Raw genomic sequence first — 16,922 nt, forward strand, 5'->3', positions numbered from 1 at the left:
GTGCAGCACAAAGACATAACTGCATCAAACCATCCCAGTGGAAGGTTACGGAGCAGCCGCTGGCTCAGGAAATCCCCAGGTGCCCACTGGAGGCTGAGGACGTGAGGCTGCTCCCCCAGAAGGATCACCTGCTGTGTGTCCTGCTGCTGGGCTGCCATCGTGAGCTTAATCCAGCCCTGCTGCTGGTGGTCCTGCTGCCTCCTGACGTGGCAGGGAAGGCAGAAGTTGGCTTTTTCAGCCAGTTGCCTGTTGCAGGCGCACCCTGATGCCAGCTCAGGGAGGGTGGGATTGCCTCTGTGAGCGACAGGCTTAATTTGCAGCACAGAACAACACACTGCTCTCCTCTGTCAGTTTAATGCTTCTCCTTGACATCCAGTTTTGGCTGGTGTTGCCCAGAGATTGCTGAACTGGATGGGTCTTGCTGACCTGGTACAGAAATCATCGTTGTAATGGGGCTATAAACCGCTGCCATCGCTAGGATGAGTGCAGATTATACCCAAACCATCCCGATCCGTGGCTGCTACGTTAGTTTGGGGAACCACCTGGTCTTACTAGCAGAACTTAGCCTCCATGTTGTTAATTTCCCATCAAGCAAAGGATTTTATATGCCTTCTAGTTGGTGAAAAGAGGTTTTCAGATGAATTGCAATAAAGATACCTTTGCAGGTAATGTCGTAAGAGGCTGAATTGCCTTTGGGAGCAGGCAGGCACCACTGTTCAGGTAGCTGCTCCCCTCCTGGCTGCTTCTGCCTCCTGGAGGATCCTATTTGCAGCAGTCAGGTGAAGGAATGGTGTTACCACAGCCAGCTCAAACCCTTCTTGCCTGAACTTTAACCTCAGGCTTCCAGCTGAGGAGCAAAGCATGTGGTGGGGTTTGTGTCTTTAAGTTGCTGTATTTTATTTTATTTTTTCTGGAGCTTGTTTAGCAAAGTCTTTAAAGAACTGGACCCACAGAACTAAAAAAAAATTAATTCTGTGGTTTTGTTGAGCTGTTCTGATGGAATCAGAAGGTTCAGAGCTTCGTGCTGTGGTGCTGCTCTTCCCTCACCTTTTCCCCATCTCTCGCTGTTCAGCAGATGTCAGGACCTGTGACTCGCCCCGCACAACGTGCTGCAATAGCTATTGTAAATGCCTGTGCTCTGAAGTATTGTCTTTTCAGGGCCCACAGCAACGTGACATGGGTTACATGCTCCCAACAAAAGAGCTTTCCCACGTATGCTGCCCTTCTGGAAGGGAGGAGTGCATTAAGCCGATGGAGCTTGGAAATCTGGCTGCTAAGGAAGTTATATTCCAGGTGTCTGACATGCACGCATCCTCATGCTTTGGACAAAGTTTTTGTTCAGCGATGAAAAACTGACTAAAGTGCTCTCTTGACTAAATTGTCCTGTCCTTTTTCCTGCTGAAGTCGGCTCTGAGCTGCAGGCCCTACGTACGGGCTCGGGCTGCAGAATGCCACGTGCTTCCTGGCCAGACAAACAGCGAGCAGAAGGCAGATGGGCGAGCAACCAAGTGCACGCGTTTTTTCCACTTGCGTTTGTTCATCCCTCGCTCTCCAAACATGAGCCCGTTGTGCGTCTGCCTCTAATGGACTGTGTGCGAGGTGCTTTACGTCCTTGGCATCTGCTAAGTGACAGGACCAGTCCCTATCCACCACGGTATAGGGGTGGCTCTTGCAGAAACCAGAGCGATGGGCCAGGCTTCCAGGTGCTTTCAGGACTGTACAGACAGCAGCGAGGTGCTTGCACCCTGTGAAGAGGGGGAGAGGTGCCTGCTGGCGGCTGCTCTGTTAACTGGAGGAGATTTGCTGAATCAGATATGGAAAAAAAAAAAAAGTTTTTTCCTTTTAAGCTCGCTTAGCCACAGCTGAGCAAGTAAACTGCAGCTTGATTTATTTATTTATTTGCTTAAGGTAGTCAGGCAGCTAATGGGCTTTAAGAAGCTGGCCTCTGCAGCTAGCCCTGCGTAACACAATGGGAATCCTCGACTGAATCCCAACCAGTCCTGTACTGGGAATAACGTGGCCTGGTCCCAAATTCAGACGGTGCCTTCTGAATGGAACAACACGTGCTTTCCCCTTACACCTTGTTCTGCATTCCCTCCTCGCTCTGTGCCAGCGTAGCAGTCCGTGGCTTCGATGCACTGCCTGGAATTCCCTCAGGTCTATTAATTCCCACTCTATTTTTTCCTCGGTGCACGTGGTGGGGTAGCGTAAGGCAGGCTGTTGGCCCAATTCTGTGCTCAGCTCAGGGGGTTCAGCAGGAGCTGTGTGTGCCTGCACCTGAACCTGGCCAGACCCCACAATTTTGGACGGCTGCAGAGCCTGCAGATATGGTTCTGGAAGCTCCAAGCATGAACATTTTAGCCAGTGGGTCATAAGCATAAAAAAAGCATAATGCTCTTCCTTCACAGCAGCTGAGTTTGGGCCTTTTTTTTGAAAAACAAACAAAACAAACCACCAAAAGCCCCCCCCCCCGCCTGATCCAGACTTTCCTTGTCCTAAAAAGTGCAGTCCACAAGAGCGGGTAAGATTTTCCTTTTTTCGTCTCTTCAGGCCCTTCCTATTTTTGGAAGGAGAGGTTGTTTTGGGATTTGGTGGAGCCGTGTGTGCGTCCCGCGGGAGCCGAGCGGAGTGGCAGGACTCGCCAAAGGTTGCAAGTGGCTAGCACGTCCCTTCAAGCCTCGTTTATGTTACCCAATTGCTTTTTCTGCTCAAATTAGCATAACTAATTACGTAGCGTGAGGAGATTGACACAGCTGATATGGGAGAGGTGTGGGTTTGGATGTACATGAGGTCATCTGTTGCAATGCTCCTAACTTTAATAACTCTTGTCACGGGCTGTGTGCCCTACATTAGGAAAACCTGTACTAGGCTTTACCTTCATAGCAGGAATGCAGAAGATTTGGGAGACAGAGACTGCCTCTGAACGTACCAAAATGCCTCTAAAAGCTTGGAGAAGCACTTGTGAGTCCTGTCCTCCCAACAGGCAGCCTGGGATTAATGCCTAACGAATCTATCTGCCTTTGTTCCGTGGCTGTTTCCATTTAGGTACCTAAATGAAGATACAAGCTGCTAAATAAGGGCCTGCCTGGCATGTGGTCGCTGTCAGAACTCAGCAGCTGCTATTAAAGTCGGGAGCCCCGTCAGCGTTTGCACAGACCCTGTCGTAGGTACCAGGTTAGCTGGTGTTTGCCAAACACGAAGGCGGCAAACCCTGTAATTCCCCCAAGAAAGCTGACCCAATCCCGATAGGTGAGCGCTGTCGTGTTGGCTGCTGAAATAAACACGGCATGGGTGGAGCAAATAATTCCTCGTAGGGAAATTCGGGAGCTGGTTGTGTACGTTTGGCTAGAAGCAGTTACTGGCTTTAGGTGCTCACAGGTATTTGAAACAGGCTGTCAGGTGCCTCGGTTCCCAGTGCCTGGATTTACATAGCCCTGTGGCAAGTGGGTCCAAACTTCAGGTTTTTCCTTTCACTGCCAGATGACTTCAGAACACCAGGCTGAAGAAATCGAGGCTGAATTTTGTGAGGAAGGCAGAAGAAGAAGGGAAGGGGCAGAGCTTTGGAGAGCCGTGCCATACCTTGCTGTCTCAAAATGGATTGCTTTCATATTCTGCTCAACTGTCCCCTGTCTGGCACGGAGACAATCAGCTCTGTGCTGCTCAATGGAAGAGGAAATAGAACGGAAATTATATTATAAACAAGGCCCTATCTGTGCTGTGGCCAGCTAAAGCTAACCTCTGAGGCAGGGCTGTCAGATGGCTGCAACCCTCCACTGTCCCGTGGCACCCTTTTGGGCCACTGTTTTGGGGGGAAAACACCGTGGAAGTGTTGCTGAGCTTCTAGTTCATTTAGTCCTGGAGCAGACCATGTTTAATTACAGCCGGCGTACTTAATTCTTCCCCGAAATTTGTTTATATATGCATCTACACTCTCTTTTCTACCCACCTCTAATTACAAGGTGTCAGTGACAGGGTTGGAGACGTGCAGCGAGCTGTTTGGGGATGTTTGTTGTTATTTACTTCAGGGTGACTTCTTTTCTTCTTTTCCTTTGGTGTTTTCATTTGGGGCCTGAGCCCATCCTGGGCTGGCTGGAACAGGCACCCCGCTGTCTCCGGCAGGGACAGGAAGGCCCCCCAGCTTCCTCGCTGGAGGACATCTCGGATACCTACAGCACTAAAGACAGCAGTACCCACCGGCTCCTTCCCCTCAAAGCAAATTCACTTTGCTCCTTCATGCACAAGCATCCGCCATTTGCTACTCTAAGATGGCCGCGAGGCTTTGGTGGAGGCAGGTGCTGAGGAAGTATCAGCACAAGCAAAAACAGAAGTAAGAAACGCACTGCACACCCATTTCTGACGCTTAATTCGCTGAATTTCCCAGTCAGACTTAACGCTTCCTACCTCTGAGAAGGAGAAAGTGATCGTCCGGGTGCCTAAATGGAGATACGGTCACCTTAACTCTAAATAGGCTTTAAAAAAGCTGTTTGGTTGTTGTTCCTTGTGATGCCTCATGCCTTCGATGCCAGGTGGGTTCCTGTGGCATTTCTCGGGCTAGAGATGGCCCTTAGGGTCACGTCGGTCCCTTGGTGTTTCCTTTTCAGTTGGATACACGGATATAACAGGCAGTAAAATGGCAACCACGGGTATCCAGCGTTCCTGATGCTGGGGCATCACTCTGACTTCAGGCAGGCAGAGGCCATCCTGTCACAGCCTGCTGCCATCCAAAGGCCTCGCGCTCAGCGTGTGAAGGCAGTCTGTGTTTTTAATTTAGCTAAAATAATTCAGCCCGCCTTGCCTCTCCTTTAATTTGGCATCATACAGTGGTGTTAAAAAAAAAAATAAAATAATAATAATTCTTGAACATATTTGACATGTATAAAATAACTAGGTCTTTAGGGAGGCTTAAAATGAGGCAGCAGGAGCTTGCTGGGCCTCACTCTGTGCTCTTCTTGCTTAGTGCTGAGCTAAAGCTCAACTTTTCTCGGCTTCTCTAAGCATTGTCGTCCCCCCACCCCCGCTTTTTTTTTTTTTTTTTTTTTTTTTTGAAGATCCTTCCTGTTGGCAACTGTCCTGAGACACGATGTTCTTGCTTAGCATTTTGATGTGGGGAAACAGTCTGATAATTAAAGCCGGTTTGAAGCCATGGGCTGATTTGTAAGCAGTGACTTGCGCTGGGGTGTTGTCGGCGGGTGGCCGCGTAGCTCGCGTGTGGTGCCACACTGCACCTTGAGCCTTCATCCTCGGGAGGGATGTACGTGCTCCCAGAGCTGCTGGGGGGGCATCTGTCCTCTTAAACCACCTTTTGGGGAGCTGTTGATTTGTGGAAAAATCAGTTGTCTTGTTGTCCTCCACTCGTGCAAACCCCTGGTGATGACAGAGTCTTTCCTTATTTCAGTAAGCTCACTTCTCTTCAACCCGTGCCCTGCAGTCCTCAACAAATTCCTGACAAGAGCTCTAGGAAAGGTACCAAACGAAAGCACGCCTGTTGTAGGACTGCAAACCTGTGGCAGGAGGCTTGGATTTGTCGTGCAGGAGGGCATATGGTGTTCCCCGATCACAAAGAGCAGGGCAGCTTTGCCCCCGTGTGCAGGATGGAGTCGTGACCCACTCCTGGGGTTTCAGAGGGACCGTGTGTAAGTACGTGTGTGTCTTGTGTAACTTCAAGTGGGAATTAAAACCGCTTGATACCAGCGTGGTCTGATCTTGCAGCGACACTTTGCTTATCTCATTTGGTCTATCAGTGTTCTGAGGTAACAGACAAACTTCAGATCTGAAGTCTCCCCAGAGTGTAGCGTAAGAAACTTGAGTGCCAGTAAGACAGATGGATTTGAGAGGTCTAATTTAGGAGGACTACTAAGTTGCAATGTGTGCATCGTAATGTGTGAAACAAACAAGTGTAAGGCAGGCTGAAGGAAGTATTTAATAAGTTTAATGAAAACAAGGCTGATTATTTTTTTTGTAAGCTGTATTTTCGAGTATGTACAAATGCCTTGCCATCACTCGTGCATTTCCCCACAAGGCACTGTTGGTTTCTGCCTGTGTTACGCAGGTGTGGCAGATGTGATGCCAAGCCTGTTGTGCTATGTGATACCTCCTGCTACTGCTCACAGGCAGCTGGGAGGTAAAAGCTGAAAGACAACCAGCAGATACCAGGGCTGAAAACAGAAGATGTTAGAAACAGAAATTCCTTTTCTGTAGGTGTAAGAATTATTCACGCTTGTTTGACTTTGAAGGTTTAAAATAACAGAAAACTGTTCTCTGTAGATGAGCACAACCTTAAAGGCTACATTACTTGGTTAGAATATTTTTATTTTTTTTAAACTGAGGAAAAAAAATCCGTACGAGGGTGAAAACTTACTGCAGATGATTTCATCAGTTACCGTAATTTCCGGTTTCTGTTGCCTCAGCTTCTTGCAAGGTCAGAGATTTTTATTGCCTCTGGTCAGAGGATGGGGGAATCCTTTACGTGTAGCTCTGAGGTGGTAACCATCCAGGGAAGGCAAATGGCATCCAGCTGCCGTTGTTTGCTCGGGATGCTTCTGGGAATCCCTGTATAGCTTGTAAATTCCTGTTGAAGTTTTCCGAGAAGCACATCTCGACTTTCTGCATATTTCTGTTACTTATCTCGGAGACCTGAGACAATGAAGGGCTGTTAAACCTTCCCTGGCTGCTGCTCAAAACGGAGCAGCTTACGACAGTGAGCTGAAGCCTGGGGAAAGTGGTGTGGAAGCCAAGCCTGACTGCAGGGAGGAGGAGCACTGGAAAAACATGAGGAGAGGAGAGGAGAGGAGAGCGGTCAGATGTCAGTCCTGAGGCTGTGGTTCCCCCACAGCTAAAACCGGTACCAGTCCGAGCTGCTGGTGTCCCTTGTTCACACCGTGCTGCCGTGCACGTGGTGTGAAGAAAACAAGCTGTGTTTTCGTTTTGTCCTCTCGTGGGGTCGGTCTGCAGGCAGTTCGGGCGCTGGGGTGTGCGTGAGGTGGGATGGTGCCGGCAGGGCACGCAGCAGGGTCACGCCTCACGCGCCTCCATGGCGGCTCCTGCGCGCGTCACCGCGGCTGGGGGAGTGCTGGAGTGGGAGAAGATTGAGGAGTTGGGTGGTAACAGGGACTAAATGTACCGCAGGGCTTTTATTTCCTCTGCTGGCCAAAGTAAAGTGTGGCTCTGGGACGTTTCATGCTCTGCTGCTGCCGTGAGAGACGCTCCTGAGGGGCAGCCTGAGCCCAGGACACCCAGGGCCTCACAAGGGGCATGCCTGGCTGCTGAGGTGAGCATCGGTCCTGGTGCTTCAAGTCTCATTTCTGGCACCAGCTGGTGGACAAAAAGCAGTGGATGGGCCGCAGAGAAGGGGCTATGCTGGGGCCTGGTGAGGCAGAGGAGAGCTTTGGGGTGGGAGATGCCAGCCCCCAGCTGCTGAGGCTCAGGTTGGGCCTCACACCGCCGCTGCCCAGGTTGCTGCTTCACACAGATGTTCCAGCCCAAAGTAAGCCCCCCCAGGAGCTCCTGTTGTTTTTGCAACCTTGCTTCTGTCTTATGGGGGTACTCTGGCCTCCACAGCCCACCCTCCAGTGCAAGAGCACTGAAAGCTGCTTGTAGGTTTCCTGAGAGATGAAGAAATATCAATGTCACCCTGTGCTCCTACTGTAGGACAGGCAGCTGCTTTACCCAGCAGGAAGCTTCTCAAGGGTCAGGGAAAGGAGGAAGAAGAGAAGAGGACAACATATGGCACCAAGATTTCCTCCTCTCCGTCAGCAGTCAGGAGCCTCCCAGTATAAACCAGTATCCACCTGTCCCCAGCTAGCTTTCTGCATGCTGCTTAGCAGGCCAAATATTTACACCTTTGCGGTATTGCAGATACTTCCTTTAAATTACACTTGCTAAAAGATATAGGAATAGGTCTGGTACATGCATATATTCTAAAATGTGAACAATCTGCAGCTTTTGGAAGGTAAAAACAAACAAACAAAAACAGTTAAAAGTGTGGAGTCCTGGCTCAGCAAGTGGGCCAAAGTGACGCTAAGTGAAAGTAAATAAAGGCAGTATGAATGCTTCAGAGTGATAAAGTGCAGAAAACATGGAAATGGTAAACTTTGTCGGGGCAGCAGATATTTTCTTCTGTCCCCTGTAGTGCAAGAGTTAGCACCATCACCACCCATTTCTAACCGGTATTCACATGAAAACTTGTGGATGACCAAGTTCATAGCAGCCATGGTTCTTTCAAAGGTAATGATTTTAAGATATGCTTGGAGCCATTGCCTTTGTAGGCAAGTGATGTCACATATTTGGGCACTTCAGAAGTACCTGAAGACCGACAGCTACCTGGCTGCTAGAGCCATTTGGCGAGTTCCAATGTAGAGAAATGGATGCATGAAAATATTTGGGACTCTGAAAATGCATGTAGAGTGTGAAACTCCTAGAAAATGCTGAAGTAAACACGGCTGGGTATTGCATTTAATCCACTAGCAATCTCTTCAATTAGGTACTCAGAGCTTTTTCCAGCTGTTTGTTTCCACAGTACCTTCCCGTGCTTCACTGTTGAATTTAGTTGCAGGGGCTTGTGTGAGGTATTGGATGAAGAGAAAAAAATACATATATTTGGAACAATCCTTCTATGAATCTTCACCTGCAGCACAAATTTTAGCATTTTCTTCTTAGTTCAAGAAAAGAAAAGTGCATCCATTACAGGCCGCTGATGTTTGGTTTATTTTTTCTTTGTATAATAAGAACCAAAGAAGTTTGCTGTAAGGGCACTACTGAATTTTCTGGTTTTGACTCGGAGGCACTGAGCTGTGAGCAAATATTTCACACATCTCGAAGCAATCAGAATGTCCAAGTGCGGCACACTGGGTGCCTTGCCATGGTACAGTGCTTTAATACTAAGAGGTTTTCTTTCCTTTTCACTAAAGTAAATTTGTTGAAGTAGCTTGTGCCGCTTGAATATGACCCTCTTTTGAAAAAAAGAATATATGTTTGAGGTATCCTTTGTAGAATAAAAATAAAAAAATAAAAAAAATATATTGAAAGTGTTTCTGATTGAAATAAATATGGAAAAGACTGGATTTCATTCTTCAGTGGAGGGTTGTTATCTTCCATTGTATTTGATCTTTTTCTGAAGATATTCAAAATGCTGTAAAGATCATTAATAAAGAGGTTTCTTTAGAGCATTTTTCTATGACTTTCTATTATTTATGATTGAAGTTTTAGTTATAATATCTCAAAATGTCTTCGTAAACATGTCTTCTAATTGGTACAGGATTATCTTTGGTAGCTTACAAAAAGTATTTCCATCTGTAAATACATCATTCCTGACACGTACTTCAGGAAAAGTATTAGCTTAAGGAGGAGTAAGGCAAGTGTGTGTGAATACTGACTTAGACTAAGCAGAGCATTTAATTACTCGTGTGCCTACATTGTATGTATGGACACAATACCACGAATGTAGAAAACGACATGAGAACATTTCATTTACAGTACCATTAAAGCCATTTGCAGCCATATTCTGTCACTGCTCAAGTGGGATTGTGCATAAAATGCAAAGAACTGAAGCTCTGAAGAGATCCTGACTTCTTGTGGCAGAGTCCACTCTAAAGGAGTTGGCGCTGAGGTCGGTGTGCAGGCAGAATCCTCTCTGTTGTTTTACCTTCATGTCAGGTGAATTCTGACGTTGCACTGGGGAAGTTTTTAATGCTGGTCTCTATTTTTTTAAAAAAACAAATAATGGTAAAGATATGAATAGTAATGCTGTCTTCATTCATCATGACCAATAAGAGTTGCGAAAGATCCTGATTTGCTGATTTTTTATGACTAAAACTTCACTGCTCCCCATACGCAGGTGCTGATCTTTCATAAATAAAACTGTGAAGAGTCTTCCTGTAGAAACGCAAGCATCTTACAACTGCAGTTAGCTCACTTCTGTATTTTATGCTGAATTTCATGTCTGGTAGGGAGATAAAACCACCATTCTTTAGGGAGAAAACACAACAGTTAGATTGTGGCAGGGGTCTCTGACCTTGAGCTGTGGGCTCAGCCCAGACCCTTTTGGTTCACAAAGTACCTGGAGAACATTTGACTCCAGAAGTGATTTTTTTGGTGCAGAGATTCCTCTCTTGACTGCATCCTAGGTACGTTATTAATCCAGATTACATAGTCATTATGCAACAATGAAAAATTTAGTAACTGCTCTATATTTAAACCTGTGTATATTAACTTCATTGCACAGCACCAGGACCAGGATAGGTTTAAATGTGGAAAAAAATGCAAAACACGAGAGGAAGAATTTGAAATGCTTCGGTAACGCTGTCCAGTTTGTAATAATATTGCTAATTCTAGATTCATTTCAAAATTTTTGCTCACATTACCTGTAATAGGTTTATGTTCTTTGAAGTGTGTGTGTGAGGAGGGTGCTTGGATTAAAAACTCTGGGGGCTTTACTTGTGAGGTAGGACAGAACTTACCCCGTGATAGGATCCGAGGCTGTCTGGCTTTTGGATTGAGATAATTGAGTACAGGAATGATGAATTTTTAATTTTTGCATTATTTCAAATGTAGCTTGTTCTCACTAGTGCAGCTTTTAATGATTAGATTTTCAACGTCATTTGAATGTTTGATGTATTGTGCTCTTTTCTTTGCATAGCATCACCATGCACGTATATTTAGCAGTTGATTTGAGAGTACGACAACCTCCTGTACACACTGCTTAGCTTAGTGGACTAAATTTGGGAGATCTGAAATAGAGACACATGTTCAGCCATGCAAGCATTTTTAGCAGTGAAAACATCTTGCAGAAAGCACAGCTTGGGCCTTCTTGTGAGGCAAGCGTTGGTTCCTGCCCATGCATGCCTCAGTAGTACATGATGGTTGGGCTGTGGGTGTTGAAACAAAGTGGAGTGGACAGTTCTAGGAGCTCCCATGGGACAGAAAACGTGGCTGATAGAGTTGGGCCTTCCCTTGTACAGCCAGCGTTGAGTCAACAAGACAAGGAGTACGTGTGAGAGTCGCTCTTCTAGCCTGGGGAGGACGGGGACTGAGACCTCGAGGACACACCAGGTGGACATGTCAGGAATTTGACCTGTATCTGTTGAGATTTATGTTCTTCCCCGTGCTTGTTGAGAAATCATGGATGAGCATTGCCATTTGGATGCTTTCTGCAAGTGATTCCGCACAGCTGTGACAGGATTTCTCGTTGTCACAAGCATCCGTGGCCATTTAATTTTGCTTAGGCCTGGCTGAGGCATGCCACGCTGAGGAAAAAGCAACTTGTATGGGACATGCACTTGCCAAAGGAAAGCTTTGCCTTTCCAGTTGGCTTTGTGTAGATTGGTGGTTTAAATAACAGGCCCCAAATACGGTCCCTGGATTTGTACCTGTATGGTTTAGGAAACATACCTTTGTTTCTTCGCTGCCATCAGGGAGCTGGGCAGCTGAATATACCTGCTTTTTGACTGTCTGTAGGCTGTTTCTGTCATTGTGTTGTGTAAAAAAGCTGTGCAGAGCCCATGTGGAAAGACTACAGGTGGATCAGGTCGCTCCCCGAGCCTACAGCACTGTACTGGGTCGGATTGGCACGGTGTCAAGTGCATCATTTTTGTTAGCGGGGCCAATTTTCTGAGTCAAATACTGCATCTTCACAAGCAATCTGATTTGTGTGATCACTGAAATCTCCATCGGAGGGACCGGTGGTTTTGTCTAGGTGACTCTTGAAAAACCTCCGAGGACAGCAGTTCTGCAGCCTTTCTGGGCAACCTATGCTAGTTGTGCACCACCGCCCTCGTAAAAAATTTGTTTCTTAATGACCATCATGAAGCTCCCAATTCACAACCATTGCTTCTTATTACATTACTTGGCCTTACTGAGGAGGATTTTGTTCCCATTGCAACCACCCATCAAGTAGTTGTAGGAATTTCTTGGAATTGTTGCAGTTTTCCTGGAATTAAGATTATCCAGTGTGAACAATAGGCTTTTTTGTTTCATTTCCCCCCCCTTTGCAGTGTAGTATTCCATTTCTTGCTGTCTTAAAATATATTTGCACCCGGGATTTCCTACATATGGAGAAGTTTTTTTGACTATTACTTCACAGATGCATTTACTGCAATTTCGAAAATGGTTCGAGCCAAAGATGTTCATTTGCTTTTGTGTGGCAGCCTGTCTGGGAGATGCGGTGAGCGGAGCGGCCAGCGTTTCTCCTGGCTTTTCGTGGTCGAGCACTGGAGTGGGGTCTCTGTGGGCTGCAGTGAGTGGTCTTCAGATGAACCTCTGGTGGATGTGCCCGTGTGGGGAAGCTGCCAGCACCACAGGGTTTCTGCTTTGTCCTGTGGCGGAGCGCCCTGAGGCAGGCCTCAACTTCCCAGCTGGACGCCCACAGGTGATGAAGCAGAAGAGGGAACGGCCTAAAGTTGTGCCGGGGGAGGTTCAGGTTGGAAATGAGGAGACATTTCTCTTCAGAAAGAGTGGCCGAGCATTGGGACAGGTTGCCCAGGGAGGTGGTGGAGTCACCGTCCCTGGGGGTGTTCAAGGAAAGGTTGGGCCCAGTGCTTGGGGACACGGTTTGGTGGTGACATTGGTGGTAGGGACAGTAGGAGCAGATCATCTTGGAGGGCTTATCCAACCTTGATGATTCTGTAATTCTGAAGAGACCTGAGGCACAGCCCTGCTGACCCACACCTTGTGGTGTGGCAGGTTTCGTCCTGCTGTCTGTTCAGAAGTGCTGACCAGTAGTGCCCAGTCAAAACCAGTTCAGGGGAGTCCCAGCTGGCAGACGTTGCCTCAGAACATCCAAAACCCCGGTATTTTCTGGCAAAAAGCAGATGTACCAGTGTGAGACAGGTCCCTCTGGTGTTGGCTCCCCAGCTCCAGCTCGGCACCACGCTGCTGCTGCACAGCTCGAGGATGCAGATTTGGGGCACTTTTTAATAGATCCTCACCTTGGATCAATTCAGGAGCAGCAACGAGGGGGATGTTTCTGTGCATCCGCACGAGGTGGGGAAAGTGCTCGCTTTTATAGACACTGCTTTACTGGCCTGACATCACACGTGGTGTGGGCGAACGTGCCGGGTTTTGAAGCTGGAGCAGTGTAATTACCGCGCCTGAACCGCATCTCACGCAGGGAGACCGTTCCCCTGTTCCTCTGGGACCGGGCGGCTTGTTTTCTAGGTGGAGTACGTGGCGTGATCTGCGAAGCACAAAGCAGCTCGGGCTGTGATTACCTCTGTGGCTGCCTGCTGGGTGGTTCCCCTCGGCCGAGGAGAGCGAGCAGTCGGTTCCCTGCAGTAAAGGAGGGAAGGCGGTGCTGGCAGATCCTGTACGTGACAGCTCACCTGCCGTGAAGTTCGGGTCCCTTGCTGCTGGTGGTGTGGTCTGTTACCATAACATGCCTGAAACGTTTGCTGGCATTCTTACAGTGTTTTTTTTTCTGTGATGTGTAAACTGGAAAACACGGGGATATTTACTCTGGTAACTGTGATGGGCTGCTTTTCTTTTGTTACCTTCCTAATCCGTGCCATCAATTATGCTTTTGTGCTGTGATGTATGAATTAGCCTCATAAATATGCCCGTATTTATGTAAAGATCTACGTGCTTATGCTTTAAAATCTTTCATGGTTTTATAGGTGCTGAGTGAATAAATGAAATAAATACCCTAAAAAAAATGAAACTAGAATAGGTCTTTTAGTAGATGTGCTTATTACATTCAGTGCTGACAGTAGCTAGTGCTGAGAATGCTTTGAAGTGTTTTATTTTTTTTTAAATATTTAGCTCTTTTTAATTCTTCTCGTTGGTTGTTTAAAATATTCTTCTTAGCTTCAGTCACATGCTCTTCCTAGCAGTTCTGTGAAGTCCTGCTTTACCTGGTTTGCATACAACACAACAAGAATGAGTGCTTTGAAAAGGCACACGGCATTGCCCACTGATGGTGGTCGGATCTCTGTTAATTCCCCAGCTGATGGTAATGGAGCACACTAAAACCTGATTTTTTCCCCGTGGCAAGCAGACTTTCTTCAAATAGCAACAGAGGCTGAAAAGTTCAGCATGCAGTCGGGCTCCATTAATGTTTTTCAGGATTCCTACCAAGCAGATCTCAGATCAGCAGTTCTGTATGTTCACTATAATGCTTCTAACTACTGTAAGCACACTGCTAGTTCCATTTCCATGTATTTAACTCTCTCTTTGCTGCTTGGATGCTATTCTTGTCCTCTTCCTTGCCACGTCCTCCTTTATCTGCAGTCCCTACTTCTGTCAGCTGTCTAAATAGAGTTGCATCCAAGTTGTGCTGAGTGACGCAGATGACTGCGTGCGTGTTTAGAGGCCATTTAAAAACCAAAAAGATTAATAGAATTTAGTGCCTGAAGCAAGTTTTTTATTTAAAACACGGAAAAGCCAGGTAGTTGGCAGAGGCTAGAGACACAGTTTTCAGTACAGATACCAGTAGTCCCTAATTGGGGTACTTTCTCTTTTGGACCTATTTTAAAGGTCAGTGTCTGAATTTAAATCAGCAGTTACAGGGTGCTCTGCAGGCTGGTGGGGTTACTTACTTGGGTATCTACCCGAGTCCATAGTGCTGTTGGTTAAATAAAAGCTTTTATATTGTTAAATTTAGAACCTTGAATTTAAAAACAAACCTCAGACCTAAACAAAGAACGTGTCGTTGCTTTTCTCTTGAGAATTGCATTTTCACCAATAATCTTTTTCTCCTGAATGGAGAATTAATAATGAAGAATTAATAATTTCATAGAAATGCTCTTTGAATTCCCACCTAATACACTGCTGATGTATAGGCAGCCAGAACTAAATGTGTTGTCATTACAGCACTGAATTTTAATTAGTTTTTTTGCTTTGTTTTACTTCTTTCCCCCATTTATTCTCAGGTTGTCTCTATATTGCACTAATCATTCCAATTACACGTGTAATTTGTCATCAGTGTTTATTAAATCCTCTCAAGTGGCACTTCAGACTAATTCTGAATTCTTCTTCTGAACTGAGTGTTCAGAAGAAGGTTCATTCTTGACCAGGAGCGTTCAGTTTCCTGCAGTTTGTTTTGTTTCCTTCATGCGTACAGCATGTAGCAGATCTGAGAAAGATAATTATTCATGTCACACTTGTGATCCGCTTTGCTTACTATGACTGCTTTGTGGGGGATGTAGGCACGCTCCAGATCATCATGTTGTTCAAGCTGTAACAGACTGGCAGAGAGAAAATATTACAGATGTTGCTCGTGTAAGCGCTTCTGCATCTATTTCTATCTCATTGTCAAACTGAGAGGTAATTTCGTCAGGATTCCTGTTCAGGATTATGCACGAAAAACAGGAGGGATTTTCTCTTGGTTTTAACTGTAGAAATACTCACACAATGTTCTTTTTTTCACTACTGCTTTGTTTTGGATAGTTAAAGTAAGGTTGTAAGAAATGAAGAAATACAAAGAAATGCAAAGAAATTACACAATGAAATATAAAATGTTTGGAAACGGAGTGTCTGCAGAAATACCACCTCCTTGATCCACGCTTTGCTGATGGGTTTGATGTCATTAACACAGGAGAAAGGCTGTTGAGAGCAGTTAGTAGTACCACTTGAAAAGGTGAAGCAGGACCCAGCGTGGCCAGAGCTGGTTTCTCCCTGAAGTCCGTGTTTTTCTTCTTTATACAACCTCGAAGTCAGCGTGCAACTTTGGTTGAATTACTCTGAGTATACTTCCCCTTCCTTAAGTTGGGACTAGCCAGGCTGAGCAAACTGCTTTGAAATCTAGGTATGAAAATACTGCATAAATGTGCCAAGCAGCATTACTACATTTCGAGTGACCTTTTGCTCTGAAACTTTGCCAAAGGGAGGGGAGAGGAAGCCACTGTTGAATCGAGCTCTGCAGAGAGATCCTGCAAACAGATGGTGTTTGCATATAGGATGTGCTATCCGAGTGCAACTGTACTACAACGCTCTTCATTTTTAATGATTGCAGGCGGGCTAAACTCCGGCTATATTTGGAGCAGCTAAAACAGCTTGTGCCTCTCGGGCCGGACAGTACCAGGCACACCACCCTCAGCCTGTTGAAAAGAGCTAAGATGCATATCAAGGTAAAAACGTTCATCTGTATTTTATTTTATTTTTCCATTTTTAAGGCAGAACCTTCCAGAATGTGTATCCATAGAGAGGAAGTTAATTTTCACACAAAATCCATACCCATATGTCTCATCTTCTGGATATGTTCATCCTCATTAGATGCAGGGATTTCACTCAGTGTCAAGTTTTGGTGTGTTTTACAATTTACCCGGCAGTCTCAGATACATGAAATGGTGATTTTGTGGTTTCTGCTTAGTTTACATTGTATTAAGAATATATATGTATCAGGGCTCTTCTTTGATTAATATATGTTTTTTAATCAAAGTAGCGTTGGTACTGCACTAATTTCAATGTAAAAATATTAACAAGTAATAATGAAATAACGAGTGGAGTGAAAGGGTTTTATAGCCACTATAAGTCTTGTCCTCATCCTTTACCCCGATGACCAGATCCTGGAGCGTTTGACAGTCATCGAAAAGAAACCAAAAATAAATGTAATCTCGTGTTAGCTGCCACTCCCCTTGCATATTTGTGCGTGTAACATCTGTGCCACAAGTTGAAAACAAAACCAAAACCTCACCTGTGCGTCAGCAGCAGTACAGGTCATGTATTTGCACAGGTAAACAAAGGAAGATCCTCCCCAGGCCTCCTCCATTCCAAGGCACTCTAGTTTCACTCTCGTAGTTTTCAGGGAAATCAGGCTACGTGCAAATATAAAACAAGTATTTAAATGTAAAAACTTAAAGAATGCAGATTGCTGCTGCTGTGTCCAAGACTGTAATTATTCATCTGGCATTTCTTCAGTGTTAGAGGGGAAAAGATAGGAAAGTGAAAAGTGTGAAGAGAGGTCAAACGCTGCCAGTAATCTAGGAATATTTCTG

At 45.9% G+C, this 16,922-nt stretch overlaps 1 protein-coding gene across 3 annotated transcripts in view; it reads left to right on the forward strand.

Moving 5' to 3' along the window:
* Positions 1-16,922, forward strand: part of MXD4 (MAX dimerization protein 4) — a 35,474-nt gene that overhangs the window by 12,410 nt on the left and 6,142 nt on the right. For all 3 annotated transcript variants that reach the window (XR_014618356.1, XM_084285728.1, XM_084285729.1), the window contains exon 4: positions 15,941-16,055. Coding sequence is in view for 2 of the 3 variants with exons in the window: in XM_084285728.1 (XP_084141854.1) it covers positions 15,941-16,055 (115 nt within the window). In the remaining variant the exon portion in view is untranslated. The remainder of the gene's footprint in view (positions 1-15,940; positions 16,056-16,922) is intronic.

Source organism: Netta rufina, assembly GCF_964035555.1.
Source record: "Netta rufina genome assembly, chromosome: 4".
Taxonomy (NCBI): domain Eukaryota; kingdom Metazoa; phylum Chordata; class Aves; order Anseriformes; family Anatidae; genus Netta; species Netta rufina.